The sequence below is a fragment of the Chaetodon auriga genome, chromosome 18 (assembly GCF_051107435.1).
Source record: "Chaetodon auriga isolate fChaAug3 chromosome 18, fChaAug3.hap1, whole genome shotgun sequence".
NCBI classification, from domain to species: Eukaryota; Metazoa; Chordata; class Actinopteri; order Chaetodontiformes; family Chaetodontidae; genus Chaetodon; species Chaetodon auriga.
Window position 1 is genome coordinate 3172523 of NC_135091.1, and position 20112 is coordinate 3192634.

The window sequence follows — 20112 nt, forward strand, 5'->3', positions numbered from 1 at the left end:
CTCTCAGCACTTCAGGGCTGGGCTCCTCTCACTCTGCTCCCCCGGCTCCGGCGGCAGCCTCCCGCCCCACCTACGACCCCCACACTGAGCATGTGCAGCTTCCTCCACATTGGCATAACTGGCCGTCAGGGGACCAAACCGATGACCAAATACTTCAGAGATTTACAGGGGCCTAATTTTGATTATTGCGATACAATGGGGTGTTGTGTGGTAAGAGCCTCCCATCGCTGCTGAGCTCACGCTGATGGACGCCGCCCAGCAGTGAGGAGGAAGGTCCAAGAGCAAAAAGTGGAAAAGTGGAGGAGGCACAGCGAGGACTGGAATGTTTGCCACTCATTATCTCAGCAATGAGTGAAGCCTCTCCTCAAATTCAGGTTGAAAATGAATGAACAAAAGTACTTACTGAGTGAGTCTGAAGTGTCCGGTTTCCTTGAAGTTCCTCTCGTGCTGCCGCTCGACTCAACTGAAAGACAACAACACAGTCATGTAATTAGAAGAGGCGATTCAGATCATCTGTACTGTTGTTAAAAGCATACACAGAAAACCCAAATCTTCATTCTAACGCCATCTTGTGAACTATGTTCTGTCCAGTAACTGTCCCTGTTTTTCTTCAACAAATGGCAGACCACTCGAACTGGATCCAAACTCGCCTTTTGTTTCCATACATGAGATTTATTCTCTCATCTGAGGGTTTCTGGTGCAACATTTCCTTCTCATATATACAATGAACAAAAGGAGCTCCCAAATGGCGAAACTAATGAGTTGATGTCATTGTTTCCGACAGATTTCCAGGGAATCTCCACAGCTCAGATCATCAGTGTTTGCGGTGGTGCCAAGCAGGCGTCCCCACCAAACTGCTGCCATGACATTAGTGAAGACCTCACTCACTGCTGGAAATCTGGGTCACGACTCAGTTACTGATCTGTATGTAACGTCAAATGAGACTTTAACGTTTATTGACTTTTAACCTCCTGAAACTGCTCTTCTTATCACATCCAGGATATGAATTATAAACAATTCAGCGAAAGCATGATTTTTCTGAATTTGAAGGATTTTTAGAGGCCCCACAATGTCCTCAAGAAAGCAAAAACAGGAAGAGAGCATGCTCATCTTGGTTGCACCCAATCCCTTCTATATTTTATTTCTTATTTTCATTTCAAGAACATACTGTGAAATGGTGTTGCTTATTTTTTGTTCCTTCTGTCTTTTTTCACTTGTCTTGTTTTGTAATTTATGAAGAAAGTCATGAAGCCAAAGACTTTTTCCACATTGTGGAAAAATAAAGCTCTAAACCTACTCAGTGCATCCCAAAAATTCACCCAAATATTGAGCTGCAAAGTTCAATCTTGTCCTTAGAAACAGCAGCAGAGAATGAGAATGTTTTGGGGAAACATATAATAAAAACTGAACTCGATAACTGGTAAAATATAAATTAATGGGTTTTTTTGTGAACACAGTTGCAGGAGCAAATGCGTCACACTGGACTTTGTCCTGATTGGCTCCCTGTGCTGCAGGACGCCTGTAATCCGTCCAAACAGGCTTTCAGTCAGTGGTGAGACTGCTTCTGTTTGTAAACGTGTTGAAGAATGTCATTCTCATCCAGAGCTGTAACGTCTTGTAAAACTGAGATGATGACAACCAGAGGGCGGACAAAATAATAGAAATACACTCTGGTCTTGACTATTGTGAGGTGTTCCTGTTATTTTGTCCACTCAGTACATGGGGCCTTTAGTTATTTTACCAGCCACTTTGGTGCTTAGACTGAAGCAGATTGTCATCATGGTGACCTCTTGCCAAAGTAGACCAGCTGCAGACAAACTTTTATTAGCATCTGGTTGGATGTCTGGTGCTAATTTACACACACACACACAGTCGGGGACACGGTGACTCACGTGTGATCTGGCCGGAGATGGGCAGACTCTCCTCTGATCCAGCGTACGCAGATATCGTTACAACATAATCCACATCTGGACTCAGGTCTGAGATGGAGGTCTTAGTCGCAGATGCAGGCAGAGTAAATTCTTTTGTTGGTTCCTCTACAAGAATGCACAGAGTCAGAGGGAAGACATTAGGAAACTTTCTGCAAGAGTCAAAACAGGGCTTCAGAAAAACCCGAGTCCGACTGTTGACCCGAGGACTGGAAGAGCCGCGTAGACGCACAAAAGTGTGATTCAATCTGATTCAAACTTTCTGCATTGCTGGGAATTAAACACATTATTTTAATCATTAAATGCAATTAAATCCAATTCTCCCGAAATGCATTTGCTTGAAAAAGTCGACAGGTTTTTTTTAAAGTAACTTGATTTCTTAGAAAGAATTTAATTGTCCTCCTCAAGTTTTCATTTTATCACTAAGTTAGCAGTCAAACATTGAAATAATAGTTCAACATTTGACCAAATACACTTTGTTTCATTCCAAGAGTGAATGAGAAGCTCGATATCAGTCTCATGTCCGTGTTAAAGCTCCCTTGAAATCAAAATGGGTGTTTATCATCACAGACACATCACAGTAGTTAGCTAATTGTCACCTATAGTTATCTGGCTCAACACTGACAGTCATTTTGTAGTTATTCTTCATGCTATTTTAGAGCTAGTCATCTCCTGAAAAATTATTGAAAATGTTTTAACTGATTACAGTACAAAAACAAAACTTTACTTACTGATTTGGGTGAAACTGGAACATTTTTAATGGTGAAAATACCCTCTGGTTCCCCCCTTTACGTACTCCGACTGCTCTGCCACAACTCTATGTGACCTATGGAGTTTCCTGATGGACAGATAGCTGCACCTGTTGCTAAAGTAACTGTTAACTGCTGCTAACTGTAGCTGACGTTAGCTAGTTAGCGTTGTTAGCTGTGCAGCTAGCAGTCCTATTTGCTGACTCACCAACAGGGGTGCTAGGAGCCAAACCTGGCAGGAAAACCACCTCGATACTGTATTTCCTGCCATATAGTAGGTCAATATCCTCAACAAGTCCCTCCCTAGCTTCCTGTTTTTACATGAAACACGTTAATATGTGAAATCAAATCACACCCAGTGAGCTGTTTCATGGGAATTTTAAATACAGAACTGGAATGAGGTGGTTAGCATTGCTTAGCATAGTAGGATTTGAAAGCGGAAAAAGCTAGCCTGGCTTTCTCCAAAGTGAAAACCCACCTCAGACACTGACAAACTAACTGTTAGTGAACCAGTTAAGTTAGCTAACCGTGCTTAAAGGTTATACCTGTATGTAAATATGGTAGCTAACATTAGCTCTGTCACCAAGCTAGTTCAGTTAACAGTAGGTAGCATTTAAACCTGGCAGTTCATGAACATAAATATGCAAGCTAACATTAGTTCTCTCAGTTAGCTTGTTCAGTTAGCCATTAGCACAATCGCACCTGGCAGTTACTGACTGTAAAAATGCAAGCTAACATTAGCTCTTTCAGTTACTCACAGTAGTTGAGTTAGCTAACAGCATGTAACAGTTACTGGTTGTTAATATGCCAGCTAATGTTAGTTTTGCACTTAGCTGGTCCGGTTAGCCAACAGTATGTAACAGTTACACCTAAGTTAGTAGTTATTGAATGTAAAAATGCAAGCTAGCATTAGCCGTCAGTTTCCTGGTTCAGTTAGCTAAGTTAGTATGTACTCAACAGTTACACCTAATAGTTACAGGGTGTAAATATTTAGTTGGAACTAATCTCTACATAACAACTAGTCTGTGTGGTACTAGTGATGTGTAAATATCCACTTAATTAGAAATAATTCTCCACTTACTTTTAGCTAGTTACAACAAGGCAAAGTTTGAACTGGCACAGAAGCTGGTGCAATAAAACTCCTGGCTTATTTGCATGGGAGCATCAGCATGTTGAAACAGGACATGGCCTTTCCCAAAGCAGTGCCACAAAGTTTGATGCACACTAATCTCAAAAATGTAATTTTATAGTGCAGCATTGATATTTGTCTTCACTTTAACAAAGGGGAAAACCCTGGAAAAATAGCCCCAAACAAAAAGCACACAATTGCCTTGTAGTGTAGGTGCAGAAAGGTCATCACTGGTAGCATGACAGCGGATTTTCCTCCTTTCATCAAATTCAGTGTTCATTTTGAGTTAGTAGAGGTATCTGATATGACTCTTAGCTATTTTTTCAAATCCACCTCAAGTGTTAAATGAGCTCTGATGGACGTGACATCTACACTCCTGAGTTAAATGAAGGCTGACAATTTTCCATGGCAGTGATAATGTTTTTCTTTTTTCTCCTCTTTTATCATTAGAGTTCCCGGAGCCAAACATGTCTGCAGAAATCTCTGGATAATTGCGGGGAGTGTTGAGTCTTGTCGGGCAGATTGGTGTCTAAGAGAGTTTATGACACTTGTAATGTTTGGAGCTCGGCAGGACATAACTCGCAGGTTTAATGAGCACCCACCTGCGTCTGAGGTCACTTGTATTCTGTAGCCCTGTATCCTCGACTGTGGCCTGCTCCAGAGCATTTGCACTGTGTTCTCATTTAAAATCTTAAACCTCAAATCTGATGGAGGGTCGACTGTGAAGAGAAGAAGGAGACACAGTTAATCCTGCAGCTTGGGGAGGTGAATGTATTGTTATGTGAAATTTGAAAGGCTTTTCCCAACAGTCAACACTTTCAGGGTGAAGTTTGGCAAGTTCACTGTTGGAAGCAAACGACACAAGACAAACCAAACCACAAATGTGAGGGAGGCCATTTTGGCGAAAAAATGACCTCCGTTTGAGCTCGAGTGGCGAACAGCCACAGTCAACAACTCAAGCAAAAACACAGTGAGACAAGAAACACAACGAAACAACACGACATTATCGTCCTACAGTTTAGAACATTCAGGAAGGAAACACACACAGGTCGAGAAATTTGGGCTGTGAGCGAGCGTACGGAAGCAAATTAGGCAAAAATGAATAAAGAACTCCATACCTAGTCGTAAAAAATACCTACAACTTAACACCACCTTATCTAAAAGCTCTGAAATATTTTACTGTGAAAACCATCTGAACTGATGTGCTTTGAAACTTCCAAGAAGGAATTTCAGGTTTTGAGCAATCAAAATTAAAATCAGACAGATGGTTCCTCAAAGTAAATGATTTCATGAAGTACACATTAAGTATTCAGTTGTGGTTATATTTTACAAATAGGTATGTAGTTGCTGATAAAATTTCAATGGTTCTTTGCTTCCATATACGTCACTTTAACAGATAACCAACTGATTATCTGTTTTGTTTTTTTGTTTTTGTTTTTTTTTTGGTTTGTATCCAAAAATGTCTTCTTTTTTTTTTTTAAATTCTGGAAAATCACCAGCAACTTTAAATAAAAATGAAGTTTCCCTCCTGTCAACAAACTACAACATGGACCGGCTGACATCCAGCAGACTGTCCATGACCTCAATCCAACTCACGATGTTGAATTGACAAACAACAAAAACACAGAAATCTGATGAAACTCTCCGGTATTGATTATACAATGGATTAAGATCTGATAGATCACTTTCGTCATCTCCATTGCAAACCTCATAAAAGAATACACGAGGTCGGTGAAGACACGTGTACATCTTTTCTCTACTCCTTCGTTTCCCAAAAATCTGCACCAGAGGTTCTTAAACTACTTCAGCTCCAGACCCAAATTTAAAAGAGAAATTGAATCACAGAATCTTTTGTTTTTGTCACAAACTTACCCTCCAGTTAAAACTCCAAGAATCCTTTTAGGATGTGGACTGTAATTTAAGAACCGCTGGTCTTTGTGACATTAACCAACAAACAGGATAAAAGTGCACACACATTAAAGTTTAACTGGTGATCACTGACATGGGGAATCATGCACGTGTACATGAAAAGTTGTTTACAACAACTTGGAGCAAGGAACAAAAAGTTTCCATGTACACGAGGGACCACAGGTTATTTTGTTGTAAATATTTTAAAATGATATTCTTCAGGTTGGGGTGCAGAATGAGACCATAAACTCATACAAATAAAAGGTCGCCTGTCATAAAATCTAGCTTGCTATAATGCACCCTTTTTACATGCTGCATTACAGGTTATCCCTCACTTTAATTGGAGGTTTTCATCTGGATAAGAGCTTAAAATAATTCTAAAATAACTCAAAAATCTGCAATTAAACAAGTTAAAGTGGCTTAATGACAAGATTATCTCACAACTCATCTAATCAGTCTGGTTGTGGACATGAAGGCAACGCAATCCTGTGTCATTAAAGCAGTTCAGAGGGTGGGGGCACCCAACGACCATGGTGTAAGGCTGTAAGTACCTGAACTTGATCTGACTTCATGTCACAGCTGGTGGAAAAGGTGCGTCTAGTTAATCTCATGCTGGAGGAACATTAATCTGCAATAATCTGAGCTCTGGAGTTTGGGCTCTTTTTATGAACCTTTGCAGCAGCACAGATTCTCCTGAAGATGCACAACTGCTGAAACACATTAAAGGAACAAAACATAAGTAGGAAATCATTTGTACAACATCTAATCTAGCTAGAATTAAAAGATTACGGATCTAGACCGCCAACCAGTGAATCTGTTAGTGTGGGAGTGAAGAATATCATTGGAAAATATTGTCGTAAAGCCAAGACTCAGGGTCGGCTGACCCGGTCAGGGCTTGACCGGGAGGGTGACAGGACGTCAAAAATGGAGGATCCACCAACCTGGTGAGTCAATTCAAGGGCCGCGGGATGCTGCTTCTGTTTCCAAATGGCCAAAAACTACCCAAAAAACTCTTAAAGCAGAGGCACACACACACTCTCACACAAACACACACACTCATATGCAGGTTTTCTTTGAGGCTTTCGGCATCTGGGGCTCTGCTCTAAACTGCTTTTGTCATTTTTCACCTTAAATGTGACAGTTTAGAGCAGAGGCCTTCCTGTTTGAACCTTTAGCTCCGGCCCCAGCGTGTCAAACCATTCCACATGATACAACCATAATACAATGCCGTGACTTCTGGAGAGGCAGCGAGGGCCTCCGCCGGCACATTAAAGGGGTTCACGGGAGGTCAGAATCTCTCCTGGAAGGAGACAAAAGAAAGATTCTCCTCCTCCTGCTGATTTGATGAGTTTTTACTGCACTTTTTTATTCTGAGAGAAAATCCAGAGGCACGGAGGAGCAGATTTTCTCCTTTCCTAACCTCTAAAACCACTGGAAAATAATGTGAAACTCATATTTTGTCTTTCCGTTCCATCAGGAGAAAGAAGGAAACTTGGCTACAAGCCACCTGGGGTTTTTTCCTTTTTCTTTTTTGAAACTGGAGAAATGTACAGTAATAGGTAGTAGATTTTGAGCAAGGGCCCCTCCTGGTGTAAAAAAGATCAAACTACATCTGTCTGAGAGGAAACGTTAACCTACAGATGGACATTTATTCCAGCTGTACAGCCTCACATTCAATGCAGTAGACGCTGAAATACATGTCTTTCTTCCTTCCTTTTTTTTTTTTAATATATATTATTCACTCTCAAGGCTAATACATTTCTTTCCATGGGCTAAAAAAGCAGCAGATTGCTGGGAAAGCAAAATAATTAAGCTTTTTGAACAATGTAAGACTTTTTTCACAGTGGCTGCCTTATAACCAACTAGAGCGCATATTCATTGTGCTTTCTCAGCTACGTCAGTGCTCTAAGCAAGTTATATCCATGACTAAAGCCACTTCAGAAGTGCTACTGGTTTGGTTGAGGAAAAAAGCTCCTATTCATAAATTCAAACCAGATATCTGAAGCTGCGACTGTTTTTCTCTTGAAGAGGAAATCTTGCACATTCCTGGAGGAAACTGGAATTATTCGAATGAAAAGAAAAACCAACAATCAAAGGTTAACCCAAGGCTGAAAAAGGCAAATCAGTTCAGCAAATCAATTCACAAACGCACACATTTTCTTTCTCTGTCAGATTTTTTTTTTTTATTCAGGCTAAATATGCAGCTACACGTTGCAGGCAGAGGAAAGACAGAGGTGAGAGGAGGTGAAGTCAGATGTGTTGGATCACAGAGAGGAGGAGGAGGAGGAGGAGGAGAAGAAGCTTTACCTTGACCCTGGGCCTGAGAGGAGGACAGCAGCAGTGCCAGGAGGGCAGCCGCCGCCAGAGACAGCCTACTCTTCATCTTCAGCTCCTCTGGCTCAGCAGCGCATGAATGAAGCTGCGAGAGGAACGAAGGAGGCGGTTAGACCTTTGAGCAGCAGCCCCGCAGCAGCCTCAGGGTTTCACAAGACCTTCAAGCGAAAAATGTGGCGGTCAGGTCTCCATCACCTGCCCAGTCCAAACCTATTATCATCTAAATCTACACTAGATTGAATAAGCTGCTTAAAGGCCACCCCAAAGCGCAGCTTTCACAGCAGGAATGTTTAACAAAATGATATTTCCACGATCCTTGCGCTCGTAAAAACTGCTCCCAAGATACCAAAAAACAAATACAATAATAAAAAAAAAAAAGTGCATGAATGGCTTAAGTCCGAAAAGCTACAACGGAGCAGCTTCAAGCAACCAATAAAGCCGGTTTAATATGATGGAAAACGTTAGAACGGTTAGAATAAAAGGCGCTCAAAGGCAAATCTGTCTCCTGTCCTGTTAGATGCGTTTTTCTTCCTAAAGCATCTTAAATTCAGGTGAAACTACACTGCAAAATGTCCAATTTAGTATCTAATATGTCTGCTGATGAGATATCCTCATTGTAACGAAGAGAAAGTCTTTCCACCGTTCAGAATAACCGAACATCAAATCCTGGCGCCGTGCGCAATTACGCACCACATTGCCAAGAACTAGTCCACGGGTCTCTCGAAATATCCCCTTTAAAATTGGAAGATTAGAGATAATAAAATCTGGAAATAACACAACCTTTAAAACTGCAAGACATTATTTAATCTGCGTGCCATATTATCACCTGGAACACAAATGATTCACCTGGAACTGGGAAAAAAAAAAAAATCATGCAGGACTGACCTACAGAGAAGACTGTGGAATTTCTTTGGTTTGGTTCAAGAAATTAAAAACAAAAAAGGTTTAAGTCTCTGTTGTAGACCCCAAACCTGAGAAAAGGGAGCGTGTGGTGGTCCGGTGCTGAAGTCAGAGAGCTCCGCGGGTTTTTGGTTCCCAGACGCGTCGGCGAGCCTCTTTCCAAGTGGGAAGACTCCCCACACAATCTGCTACTTAACAGGGGGGCTGCTCCCAGCTCTGCCTGCCCCGCCGCGAGCTCTTACGACATCCAACCGGGCCAAAAAATGATGTGTAACCTCTCAAAGTGCTGGGAGACACACACACAAACACACTCACACAATCGGAAACTTTTACATAGTTTTCTGCATTCCTTTCCGGTGATGGAGGGCTTCTGTGCGTCTCGGCCGCAAGGAGACAGCAGCGCAGACCTGCTTTTCGGGAAGAGGGGGATCAGCGGAGGGGAACTGACAGGCTTTCACCCCCTCTTTCATTTCGTGAATCAATGGGAAAATATTACACAGTCTAGTAAACTAAAGTCAGTCTTTCATTCCTGATTTCAGGGACGGAGCAGAAGTTTCTGGGTTCCTCAGCAGGGTCTGATGAAGCAGCAACAGCTGCCCGAACTACAAATTATGACGGTTAAAAGAGGTCCTGTGCAAAACCTTGACAATACCCTTTCTGAACTGAGTCATAGAGATATAAAGGTAAAGCATATTGCAACAAAATCCCAACATTGTCCGAGGTCTACGTCCAAATTTGTAATAAATCCCCCAAATGTGACATGTGGCTTCCAGTGATCAGTTATCTCAACCCTACAAACTGTCTGCATCCCCAAATGTGTTGAAGGCCTGAACCTCAAAATTTGATCACAGCGCATGAAAATTGCCAGATTCGGTATAGCGCCCCCCAAATCTGATGTTAGTCACTGTCCAAACTTATAGGGCCCTGAAAATGTGTTATAACGCCCCCCAATGTCCCATATGTGGTACTGCAGTGATTGAGCAGCCCCATCATCTCATTTGTTAGAGCGTCACCTCAACACTGCTGTCGAAGTCTTACAATCCGTAATACCATTTGGATCTTTGATAAAACCAGAAAACTCTGTGGTTATCAATAAAACTTCACACAAGGTTTGACAAACCATCAGATTCGTTTTTTGGGGGGTTTTTTTTAGGCTGGCAGGTCACAGGGACCTTCTCTTTGTGGTTTTCAGCAGCATCCAATCAGAAGTGTGTCAGCTTACTCAGCAGATTCCTGAGTGCTGATCAGCGTTGGGCTTTATTTCTGGTGGAAGAGCTGCAGCTCATCTGGTTAAACTGTCAAACGATCTGTGGTGGGTGTGGACAGATAGCAGAACGGGCCCGGGGCTGTCTCCTTCTTCAGGCTGACTTAAATTAAAACAGACAACAGAGAAGAATCCACCCAAGACTTGAATGAAAGGTACCTACCAAATTAAATATCCCTCCTCTGGAAGTTTTAGTGATTTGTGTGTACAGAAGCAGCAAACCTCCAACAGAATGTCATTATTTACATGCAGACGGAGTATTTTGTTAAAAATCCTTTAACGCTTGATTTCATTCTGACAGGCCCACAGTCTGTTGATTTCTTAGCAAACGTCGCCCTCTAGTGGCGGAAAACTGAACACCCACTCAGGACATGTTAACCTGCTGCTTTGTGGAAATACAGAGTTTCCTGCTTTTGTACAAAGATTACGACACATTTACTTGAAGCAATATTTCAAAGTAGTTCACTCATGTTTGGCACAGATTGTATACTTTGTAAAAAGACTGAAAATATTGCTCTGATTCCTAAATTTATCTCTAAAATCTCAATTTATTAAAGTGACGTTTTTACTGAAGTCTGGCTGGTGATGTTTAAAGGGTCACCTCAGCCACATTACATTAGTAGTATTTACTGTTTTACTTCATTATTCCCTCCCTTAACCTCAAGTATTATACTTCAGGACAAATGTGAGGCATTTGCACTGGAGTATTTACATTGCATGTACTTTAACATGTATTTGCAAGTGTGTTGATTGGAAGAAATACTCCAACAAATAATCCAGATAATAGTACTAAAGGGTTTTTGCTTTCATATTGTCTTAATCAGTCTTTTAAACACAGTATGTAAACAAAGTGATCAGACCCATAGGTCATGAGAAGAATGTTTTATTGATCCTCAAGTCATCAGAGACAGTACAAGAAATAAATATTGATCCCATGAACATCAAACAGCACCCCACCATGAGAGGAAACGCGCAGCCCGGGACTCATGGCAGACTATCATCTTTTTATACAATAAGGGCTGCTGGTCGGATTTTTAAAGGAAAGAGCTGCAGAGGCTGAGTTATTTCTTCTGAGGGAACGCGGCCTTCACCACTTCATACAGAACATACCCAGTTCCTGAAAGGAAAATAAGTCTGCTTAGCTGGACATGATATTGAACACTTGGATTAGGACTGCAGATTAAACAAGTTACACAGATACAATCATTTCTGTACGACTTTCATTAAAGTATAAAAAACATGATCTTCAGGGTGGGAAATTATTGCTGACTGGAGCGCTTAGGTCTACTTTGTTTTTTTTGAAGCAGACACATATAAATCCTTCTGTTCATGATGTCTGGTGATAATAATTCCCAAGTTAGATGTGAAAATATTCCGGCTCTAAGCGCTGTTTTAACCACCTCTTCTCTGATGTCAGTGCAGTCTGAGTGTTTTCTGTGGATAAAATTACTGTTTCTGTAAATGGAGTCTGGTGGTTTATGGGAGAACAATATAATGGCTGATTCTGGTTAAATAAAGGGATCTTACTCTTTAACTAAAAGGTCTATCTCTGTATGGATCCTTTCCATAACGTAGCCCAACCAACAGAATAACAATCTGAGCCTGTCAGTGGCAAAAGCAAACACTTAAAGCAGACAGACATGGAAGCTGTGCAAACATTACTGTCTTGTCTCTGTCTTCTCGCTCAGTACTGAACCAATTTCAAATACTGTTGTCTCCATTAGTGACTTTGATGAGATAAGGACTCCCTCACTGGTAGCTGAACTGTGGGTTTTGTATTGAGCACTGACTGCCTCCTTGGCAGAGGTCTCAGAACATTTTCTAGTTAAGAATCTAGCATTTAAGAGAAATTATAAGTAAAGAACTCTGCAGGAAAGAAGCTAGTGAGTTTCAAGCAGAGAGGGAATTTCTCACCCAGGACAGTGAGGACCATCGTTGTTCTGTACAACAGAGCATCAGCTGTGCCTCCTTTTAAATGAACTGGCATCCCATTATCCTCCTGCAGGCGAGAAACATGATGGAAAACTGGACTCGAATGGCACTGAATACACACAGACACTGTAGTTTACTTTGACTCAACACCACAGACACCATCCTGTTGCCCCAAAAACACACGAGAGCATCAAAATCAAGATATTAATTTTACCTGTTGTCCAGCAGCAGTTTGGATCTCCAAAAATTCTGGGGATCTCGCAGACTCTCCGACCAGAACGATACAGAAATGTTTGCTTTTCTCTTCTGACGCCATGAATGTGCTTTAATAATGTTTGCTAACCTCTGCCAGATCCAACTGTTACTGGTACAGTTGTTGGAAACGTTGGATCCAACACTGGTTTCATTCTGGGCAAACATTCAGGACTCACAGACAACTGTGAGATCACAAAACATCTTTGGAGATGTAGCCTGCTGCTGGGTAACAGGTCAAGATTCACTCACTCACTCACTCACTCACTCACTCACTCACTCACTCACTCACTCACTCACTCACACACACACACACACACATGTATAGGCATCATTAATACTATGTGACTGCACTATTTGTAAAGATATTACAGAGTGTAGCAAAATAATAATTCACTTAGACAACAAACTCGAACAATAACACAACTTCATATCACAGTGAGGGCACAAATGGGGGCAGAGGCTTCAAAGAGTTGCAAGTACCTGAGTCATTACTAATGTTTATTTACACTGATGTCATTACTATTGGCACAGGGATCACACAGTACTGTTGAACCACTGACACTGTGATAAATGTGACTGCACATGTTTTGACCGCAAAATGCAGTTTTAACATTTGGCAGAATGAATTACAGTTTTATTTAAGCAGTTTATTGTCGTTTTACCTGAAACACCTTCTGATTCCGTGGGACTTTGTTGTCAGCCTGCCGGCGGGCAGAGCTGGCGATGGTCCGCCGCGCCACCTGCTGGAGCGCCTGGGAGTAACAAGAAAGAGGCAAAGTCATCACACACAAGAGGACACGAACGACACACTGAACTCACTTTTAACAAGTTTAATGTCCGACCACATCTGAATAAAGTATAAGTGGCTAGAGGTGGTAAAAATGCTCGTAGGACTAGCACGGAAGCTAAGCTAATGCTAACTCTTCCGGCGACATCGTAACGTTAAGTTACCTAGCTATGACCCCTAGCTAACAGTTTGTAGCTAATGCAGCCGCTGTTGTCTTTTCGTCGCCGACTTCCAGACCGTGTATTTACCTGCTTGGTTAAATAATAGTACAACAAGACAAACGCAAACTTTGAGTGCAAAACAGACTTACAAATATGTGTCTGTTCATCTTCACAATCCGTCTTCAGTTGCCTCTGTCGCACAAGGACACCGGAACTCTGCACTTCCGGTTTCAGCTTCTTCTTCCCGATATTGACGGCAGGTTGTATTTACTTTGTGCGCTCTGCTGCCCCCCGCAGTGTTTCACAGGAACTTATCTCTGACTTGCAATTTGCATTGTCCAGTACATTTTCTCGAAGATAGGGTGGGTTAACGTTTATTTCACTCGGATATCACAATATTGACAAGATTCCTGTAATACGTTATGCCTTTTACAAATACTTTATCCTTGGTATTAATTCATAAGCACAACTCCCCCCTCTGTAGACTGACCAAAAGCCAAAGAAATAGCCCCAAAACCACTGCTGGGCCAAAGGCGCAGAGAAATATTATAGCAGAGTGGCTGCTGATGTGAACACAGGTAACCTCCACAAACCCTGTGAGATCATGGGAAAACTGCATTACATTAACTGAGCTCTGCAAGACTGTCACTGAGTCTAATGTACTGAATAATAGATATTATTGCTCATTTATTTATCCGCTGATTACTGAGCTTTATGCTTAGAAATAAAAAACAAAGCTGATAAGGCAAAGCCAGGAACAATCAAACATGGCAGTCAGAGAAACCTGCTTCACTTTAAATGATAAATTTATTCTTTAAAGCAACAACACAACACAGATGAAGTATAAAAAAAGTCAAATCTAGTGCTTCTGTTAAATGCAGGTAACAATTTCTCCTGATGAGATGTATTCAAATAAATAAACTTGTACACAGCACATTTCAACATGCAGCGTGTATGTTAATGTATAATCTGAGCTCATAAAGAGCTAAAAAAGGCAGGACTTGGGTGTAAACTACTTGTGTGCATTAGATTCACTCTTAGCAATGTAAATACTGGATGACAAACACATTAACATTTAATCACATGTACTGAATCAGTTACTCCTCTGTCATGCTCTATTGATATTCTATTATTATTGCATGTAAATGGCACTGAATGAAGCTACGACACCATGTTTATTCTTCTGGATTAGATTTACACACTCACATCTTACAGCTCCTCAAACCAAGACAGCAGCCTTTAAACCTTAAGCTCGAAACCCCTGAGCTCCGCGTGCAAATACTGGCTTTCCAACATTTCTTCATGTTCACTACATAAAAATGAAACGTTAAATTCTATGGCGCCCAGCTCCAGACGTTTGCCTTCCCTCTCATGACGACTCGGTAAAAGCGTGATTTTCGTTTGAAAGTGGGCTGACGTTTGAGACGAGGCACAAAGACAAGCCGCTGTGGCGAACATCTCTGCTACCCAGCATGCAACTCAGGACTTCACCTAACAACGCTCCAGCTCCCCTTCACTGCACCGTCTTAGAGGTCCTACAGGGGCCTGGAAAGTCAGGGCCAAACTTTTCAAACCCATTCCAGGCTGCTTTTTCTTTTCTGGCTGGAGTCTTAACTTGATGAAGCTGACAGCAGGTATGTGGAGACGCTGTGGTCACGGTGTGTCTCACAGCACAGCATCTTTACCTCTGTCACTCTGAAAGCTTTATCTGAGCAGCTGCTGGCTGAGAAAAGCTGTTTTCTCTTGATAAATAGTCTCATTATCTCAAGAAATCTGCCGTTTGCTTTCTGGAGGGCAAGATACATGAGGCTGCTACCGCAAGAAAGCTGCCACGAGATCAATAACAGCATTAGTATGACCGTTCTTGGCTTCCGTAAGAAATTCCCAAATTCATGTCTTCAGACACCTTTTAGATGAATGGCGACGAGCATCTTTCCCACAACAAGAGATTTTTACCCCCATCTTTTACAGTGTACAGCAGTGTGTGTATGAAGGCATGGCATCACAGCTGATGATTAAAACCACTGATTACTCTCTGAATGAGGACATGGCATCATGGTGTTTCATAGACCAATGATCTTAAAAAAAAAAAAAAAAAAAAAAAACTAACTGTGGAATGTAAACTCCCGCTGGAGGAGTCGGCGGCGTCCTCGCCGTCTTGGTCCCAGCAAAGCGCTGCAGTCGTTTTCCACATTTTCCCAAACTTGTCCCGACATGGATCTTATCTTTTTAAATCTCCATTACGTTTCCAGACCTGTGTAGGAGCTCTGAGGACATTTTGGGCTCTAAAGGCCGCTGATCACATGACACATCAGTCTGATGCTATGCTAATGCTACCAAATCTGTTAGAAGCTGTTAGACGTTGGCGCTGGCTGTAAATTTTTGGCTACTTTTCCATTCAGTTTGGCAAATAATCAGCCACCGTCGAACGATTTTAAACACAGCTGAAGAAGTCGGTGTGGATATTACATGTTTGGCGTCAGGTTGGCAGATGTGTCACAGGATCAGCGTCCGCGGCAGCAGAGGTGAGCTGGAGGGCAGCTGCCGTTTCAGTTGGAAATGTCGGCGCTGTTGTTGCGGTTCCCACATTTGTGGTGGATGATGAGCAGGACGACGCCCAGGAAGAAGCAGACCGAGCCCACGGTGATGTAGGCGATGCCCAGGAACGGGTTCTTGCCTCCCATCCAGGAGATGGTGCTCAGGATCATCCGCTTCCTGCCCTCGAAGCTGCGAACAGGATAATCTGGGTTCAACTGGTTAAAGACCAGTAGACAAGCTGGTATTCCAATAATTGAACACTGTGTGAAAGCGTTTTGGACAAAGGCACCTGATCACGTGACTGTCTGTACTTGTTCACGGCTGGTATGCAGCAGCTAATGGCTGACCGGAACGATAAGACGGGATACTGTTTACGGAAAAGGGTTTTTAACCAGCACTCAATCTGTAGACCAGTACTTATGTCCTTTGACTTTGGCAGGAATTTGAATGCAACACTTTTATTTTTTAATGGATTATTTTTACAGTTTTATTGGTGCTCGTACTTTCACTGTAAGGATACTGTAGACCACCTCCAGAGTGTAGTTTCCTCGCGGCAGAGTTGGAACCATGTTGCTTGTCTTATTGATGATGCGGTAGAGTTTGCGGAAGGTCGGCAGGGCGGCAGTTCTCATCCACACGATGAAGTCCTCGTTGACGAAGCCGTTGTTCTCTGCGACGGTGTCCAGCTCGTAGACGGGCCGGCGCCAGTTCACCGGCTTCGTTGTACCTGGAACAGAGAGCCACGATGAAGTGAAAGTCTGACGTTTCTGCAACCTAACTGAATGAAAACTTACAAATAAGTGAAGAAGAAGAGCTGCTGCTGGTACCTTGGAAAACAGCGGTGAGGTTTGGGTTGTTGCCTCCAGGGTTCCTGAACTTCACATGCTTGTCGGTCCACCAGGCGATGCCTGTAGTTGTCAGAGGAATCTGGATCTTTGTGCCATTGGGATCGTTGTAAAACAGCTCCAACGTGTCTGCCATAAAAGGAAAAGACGGTTGATTAGAACTCATCATATAAATCATATTGATAGTCTGTGTCTGGACAACAGAGCAGGAGAGAGGCTCACCATTGAACATGCTGTTGGCGATGGCTCCACACGGTGCGATTGGCTTGTTGTCATGAGTCGCGTACGGCTCACACTCCTTACTGGGTCTCTGTGAGTGAGGAGAAGGTGACTAATGACTAATGACACCGCATGCTGGCAGACGTGTTTCTGCACAAATAAGTAATGGTATGTTGGCTTGTTTCTTTAGGTGTACGGTCACACTACGAACGGGAGAGTCGAAGTGAAGTCAACTTTCTTTCCTGCTGCAACAAACTCTCAAATCAGTCTCTCTGAAAAAACTGAGCTTTTACACTAATTTGGTTTGTGCTTACAACAGAAGACGGCAACTTTCCAACAGATGAAGATTGAAACTGAACAAACGACAGCATTCTTAATAAACCAGTGCAAAACCACTGCAACCAGCACAATCCGCCATCCTCCGCCAGGAGGATCGGGAGCGGACTGAGCACCTTGATCGCCGGAGCCAGGACCCAGCTGATGCTAACGTTAATGTTGTTGACATCAGCTTTTCGAGTTGACGTTTGGCTGCGCCAAGGCGGTTAATATACTGGCCATATGTCCAACAAGATGGTGCGTACGCACAGTAGCTATTAAGCGCGTGTGTAATGCACACAAAGTGATCACTGAAACTGTGGAGCAGCTCAAAGACGACAAAAGTGTAAGGGGAGAGACTGGAGCCAAGACTGGAGGTCTGTATAAGCAAGAAGCAAGAAAGCACATGGAAGCACTTCATGATGACACAGTGGTGGAGGAAATGCTGAACAGGGTATCCACAGTGGGACTGAAAACACCAGCTGAGCAAAGAGCGACAAAAACGGCAGTCCACTATAGGCACACAACAGAGCCAGAGCTAGAAGCGCAGCACTCGCAGCGACGCCGTAGATTTAGTTACAGAGGAGCTGAAGAGGAGAATCGAACAAGGAGGAATGAAAACAGCAGCTCTCAGGGAGAACGTGGTTATCAAAGCAGCCACCAAAGAACAAACAGGGAATGCAGACTGCCTCAAACTTCCCTTGCACTTTGACAGAGCCCAGCTGGAGACGACTGGAGACGTCAGAGGAGATTCCCCTGCACCGTCTTAAGGCGTGGTTACACCACAATCACCCAAAAAAGACTCACCAACCTTCCTCTCATGAAAGACCATGGAGATATTTTGGACAGGCTGGATATTGCTGCCCTCATCAAAGTCTTCATTAGTGCCAACATGGAGCGAAAGGCCGCGTGTGGAGCCCTGTGATGCAGGTAAGATGATTTTTTTGTTTTGTTTTGTTTCAGAAGACGTTCCCGCGGCTATGGTGCTGAGTGAATGTTTCCTCCAGAGAGAGAGAGAGTTCACTGACAGCAGATCTTTGGCCAATTTTGGATCTTTGGCATCCTTTGAATGAGGAGTATCAGACTGACAGTCTGGTTCTATGTGCACTGAAGTGTCACTAATAAGCCATCTCTGGATTTATGGCTTTGGAAGTTGAAATGTCGTGTTCTCGTGCAGCATTGCCCCGTGCAGCTTCAGCAGTGTGAAAATGCCTTTTGTCATGTGTTACTGGAGACGTCTTGTTGATGTAAGTCATACCATGAGGGATTCCATGTCTCCATTCAGCTGGCTGTCATCTCTTGATTTGACGTAGCGGCGGTGGTTTTGGTAGAAGTTGGAGAGGCCGTAATACATGAAGACGCTGCTCTGTGTAAGATAAATGTATAAAAGACAAACTGTTCAAACTGGCTGCAGGAATATTTATGGACAGTCACCTGAAGTTTTAAGCACGTAACACATTTCTCTCACTTCGTATGGCTGCTCCAGGTAGAAGGGTATTGTGCAGGTGCAAGGCCTTGTGCTGTTCCAGCTGAAGTTCTGGGAGCAGTTGAAGCAGGGACTGGACATGTCAACACCTGTGTAATCAACCTGGAAGCAGGAAAGCAACCTTTATCAATACAGAACTTGTCAGAACAGCAGCTACATGTGCTTTAAGCCAGTACGCCAATATATAAGAATATAAACGGGCAGTGCGGCAAACAACAAGTTATTCATCATATCCTTAAATCCCCACGAACTGTTCTGTCCTGTGAAAGACCATCACGCCAGACTCCATTCAAAAATCGCCCATTTTAGCGTTTTCATTAAAATCAGAAATGTCGACCAACCATAGATTCTTATGCACAGTGGACGTCTATTAAAGCTCAACATGCCTCACATATTGGTAACGTACGTGGAAGAAGATTATGGAAAAAGCAAGCTGATTTTTGTGGAAATTTGCCGGTATGAAACGTCAGACTAAATTGAACGTTTTTTGGGTGGAATTCGGTGGTCTGAGTGTTCAAGCCAGCTGCACAGGCAGTAACTACATTATGTTGTATCACTATGTCTTTATGTAAAATATCATTACACGGTTAATCCAGGTGTCATACTGCCCCTCTTCTGGCATGTCATGAAGAGTTACGTTACCTCAAACTCCTTGATGTTGTTGGACGTTACATACAGGCCGATACCGATGGGGATGAATATGAGTCCGATGATGAAGAAGGCAGGGAGCACAGTGCCCGCGGTGAGGATGGGCTGCCAGGCGGGCAGTCTCTGCTGTTTGAACGCGGTGTTTTCGGGCTTCTTGCTCCGCAGAGTCCCGCCACCAGGCCCGGACACGGTGATATGTCCATCCTCATCTTTGGCGTTGTAGCTAGAGGCCATCATGACTGCTGCTTGAAATTCCTAAATTATTAGCGTTAGCCACCAAACACTGTTAGCTCCCCGCTGTCACGAACTTGGAAAGACACCAGACTTGAAGCCACACTGGTGCGCTGACATATGACGACTTTTGTCTTAAACTGCCCAATTATGTTGTCATTTGTTTTTGGTTGCTTTGTGAATTAATCCATTATTTTAATGACTAAGCGGCTAGCTGAAGAGCTAGCTACAACTGCTCCCCCAGGAAGTTTACAAACAAGGAGAACGTATATGAACGTAACGCGCGGTGACGTCAACAATTTACTACAGTGGGATTGGCTGGTCCTGACACTCCTACAGCAATCAGTCCAATCACAATCAGAGTAGGGCGGGTGGTAACTGGAAAAGTTTTGTTCGCAGTGGCGGTTGCTGCTGCCTTAAAATGCTGTCAAGAACATCGGAATTATGTAATAAATCATCAAAGGTAACTTGTGGGGCATTTAG

The 20112-nt window shown here is 42.9% G+C and overlaps 3 protein-coding genes across 4 annotated transcripts in view; all 3 read right to left on the reverse strand.

The window, feature by feature from the left end:
- Positions 1–9094, reverse strand: part of col12a1b (collagen, type XII, alpha 1b) — a 119506-nt gene extending 110412 nt beyond the window's left edge. Inside the window, exons 1-5 of one of the 2 annotated variants that reach the window (XM_076756291.1) lie at positions 9020–9094; positions 8022–8133; positions 4409–4525; positions 1893–2036; positions 404–463 (exon numbers count right to left, since the gene is read on the reverse strand). In XM_076756291.1, coding sequence (XP_076612406.1) covers positions 404–463; positions 1893–2036; positions 4409–4525; positions 8022–8097 — 397 coding nt within the window. In that variant the 5' untranslated portion in view covers positions 8098–8133; positions 9020–9094. Of the gene's footprint in view, positions 1–403; positions 464–1892; positions 2037–4408; positions 4526–8021; positions 8134–8933 lie in introns of both variants that reach the window. The other variant, XM_076756292.1, reaches the window with a different exon arrangement.
- Positions 9095–11079: 1985 nt separating this feature from the next.
- cox7a2b (cytochrome c oxidase subunit 7A2b) lies at positions 11080–13618 on the reverse strand. The gene is made up of 4 exons (XM_076755570.1): positions 13497–13618; positions 13062–13151; positions 12127–12211; positions 11080–11329 (listed from the first exon to the last, which is right to left on the reverse strand). Exons 1-4 carry the CDS (start codon positions 13512–13514, stop codon positions 11274–11276), a joined length of 249 nt encoding a protein of 82 aa, XP_076611685.1. The 5' UTR covers positions 13515–13618; the 3' UTR covers positions 11080–11273.
- Positions 13619–14135: 517 nt separating this feature from the next.
- On the reverse strand, positions 14136–19897 carry LOC143336149 (cell cycle control protein 50A-like). Its single transcript, XM_076756092.1, has 7 exons — positions 19393–19897; positions 18733–18852; positions 18523–18630; positions 16953–17040; positions 16713–16859; positions 16406–16612; positions 14136–16090 (listed from the first exon to the last, which is right to left on the reverse strand). The coding sequence occupies exons 1-7, from the start codon at positions 19633–19635 to the stop codon at positions 15897–15899; spliced, it is 1107 nt and encodes a 368-aa protein (XP_076612207.1). The 5' UTR covers positions 19636–19897; the 3' UTR covers positions 14136–15896.
- Between the last annotated feature and the right edge of the window lie 215 nt (positions 19898–20112).

What these genes read in the sequence shown, in the direction of transcription:
- cox7a2b (XM_076755570.1), bottom strand. An exon ending in GGAATCAGAAGGTGTTTCAG is followed by an intron (nt 12,212 to 13,061) that starts GTAAAACGACAA and finishes TCTCGCCTGCAG; the next exon opens with GAGGATAATGGGATGCCAGT. An exon ending in GATGGTCCTCACTGTCCTGG is followed by an intron (nt 11,330 to 12,126) that starts GTGAGAAATTCC and finishes TTTTCCTTTCAG; the next exon opens with GAACTGGGTATGTTCTGTAT.
- LOC143336149 (XM_076756092.1), bottom strand. Translation starts at nt 19,635, where the DNA reads ATGATGGCCTCTAGCTACAACGCCAAAGATGAGGATGGACATATCACC. An exon ending in CGCCAACAGCATGTTCAATG is followed by an intron (nt 16,860 to 16,952) that starts GTGAGCCTCTCT and finishes CTTTTATGGCAG; the next exon opens with ACACGTTGGAGCTGTTTTAC. An exon ending in CACTCTGGAGGTGGTCTACA is followed by an intron (nt 16,091 to 16,405) that starts GTATCCTTACAG and finishes AGTTGAACCCAG; the next exon opens with ATTATCCTGTTCGCAGCTTC.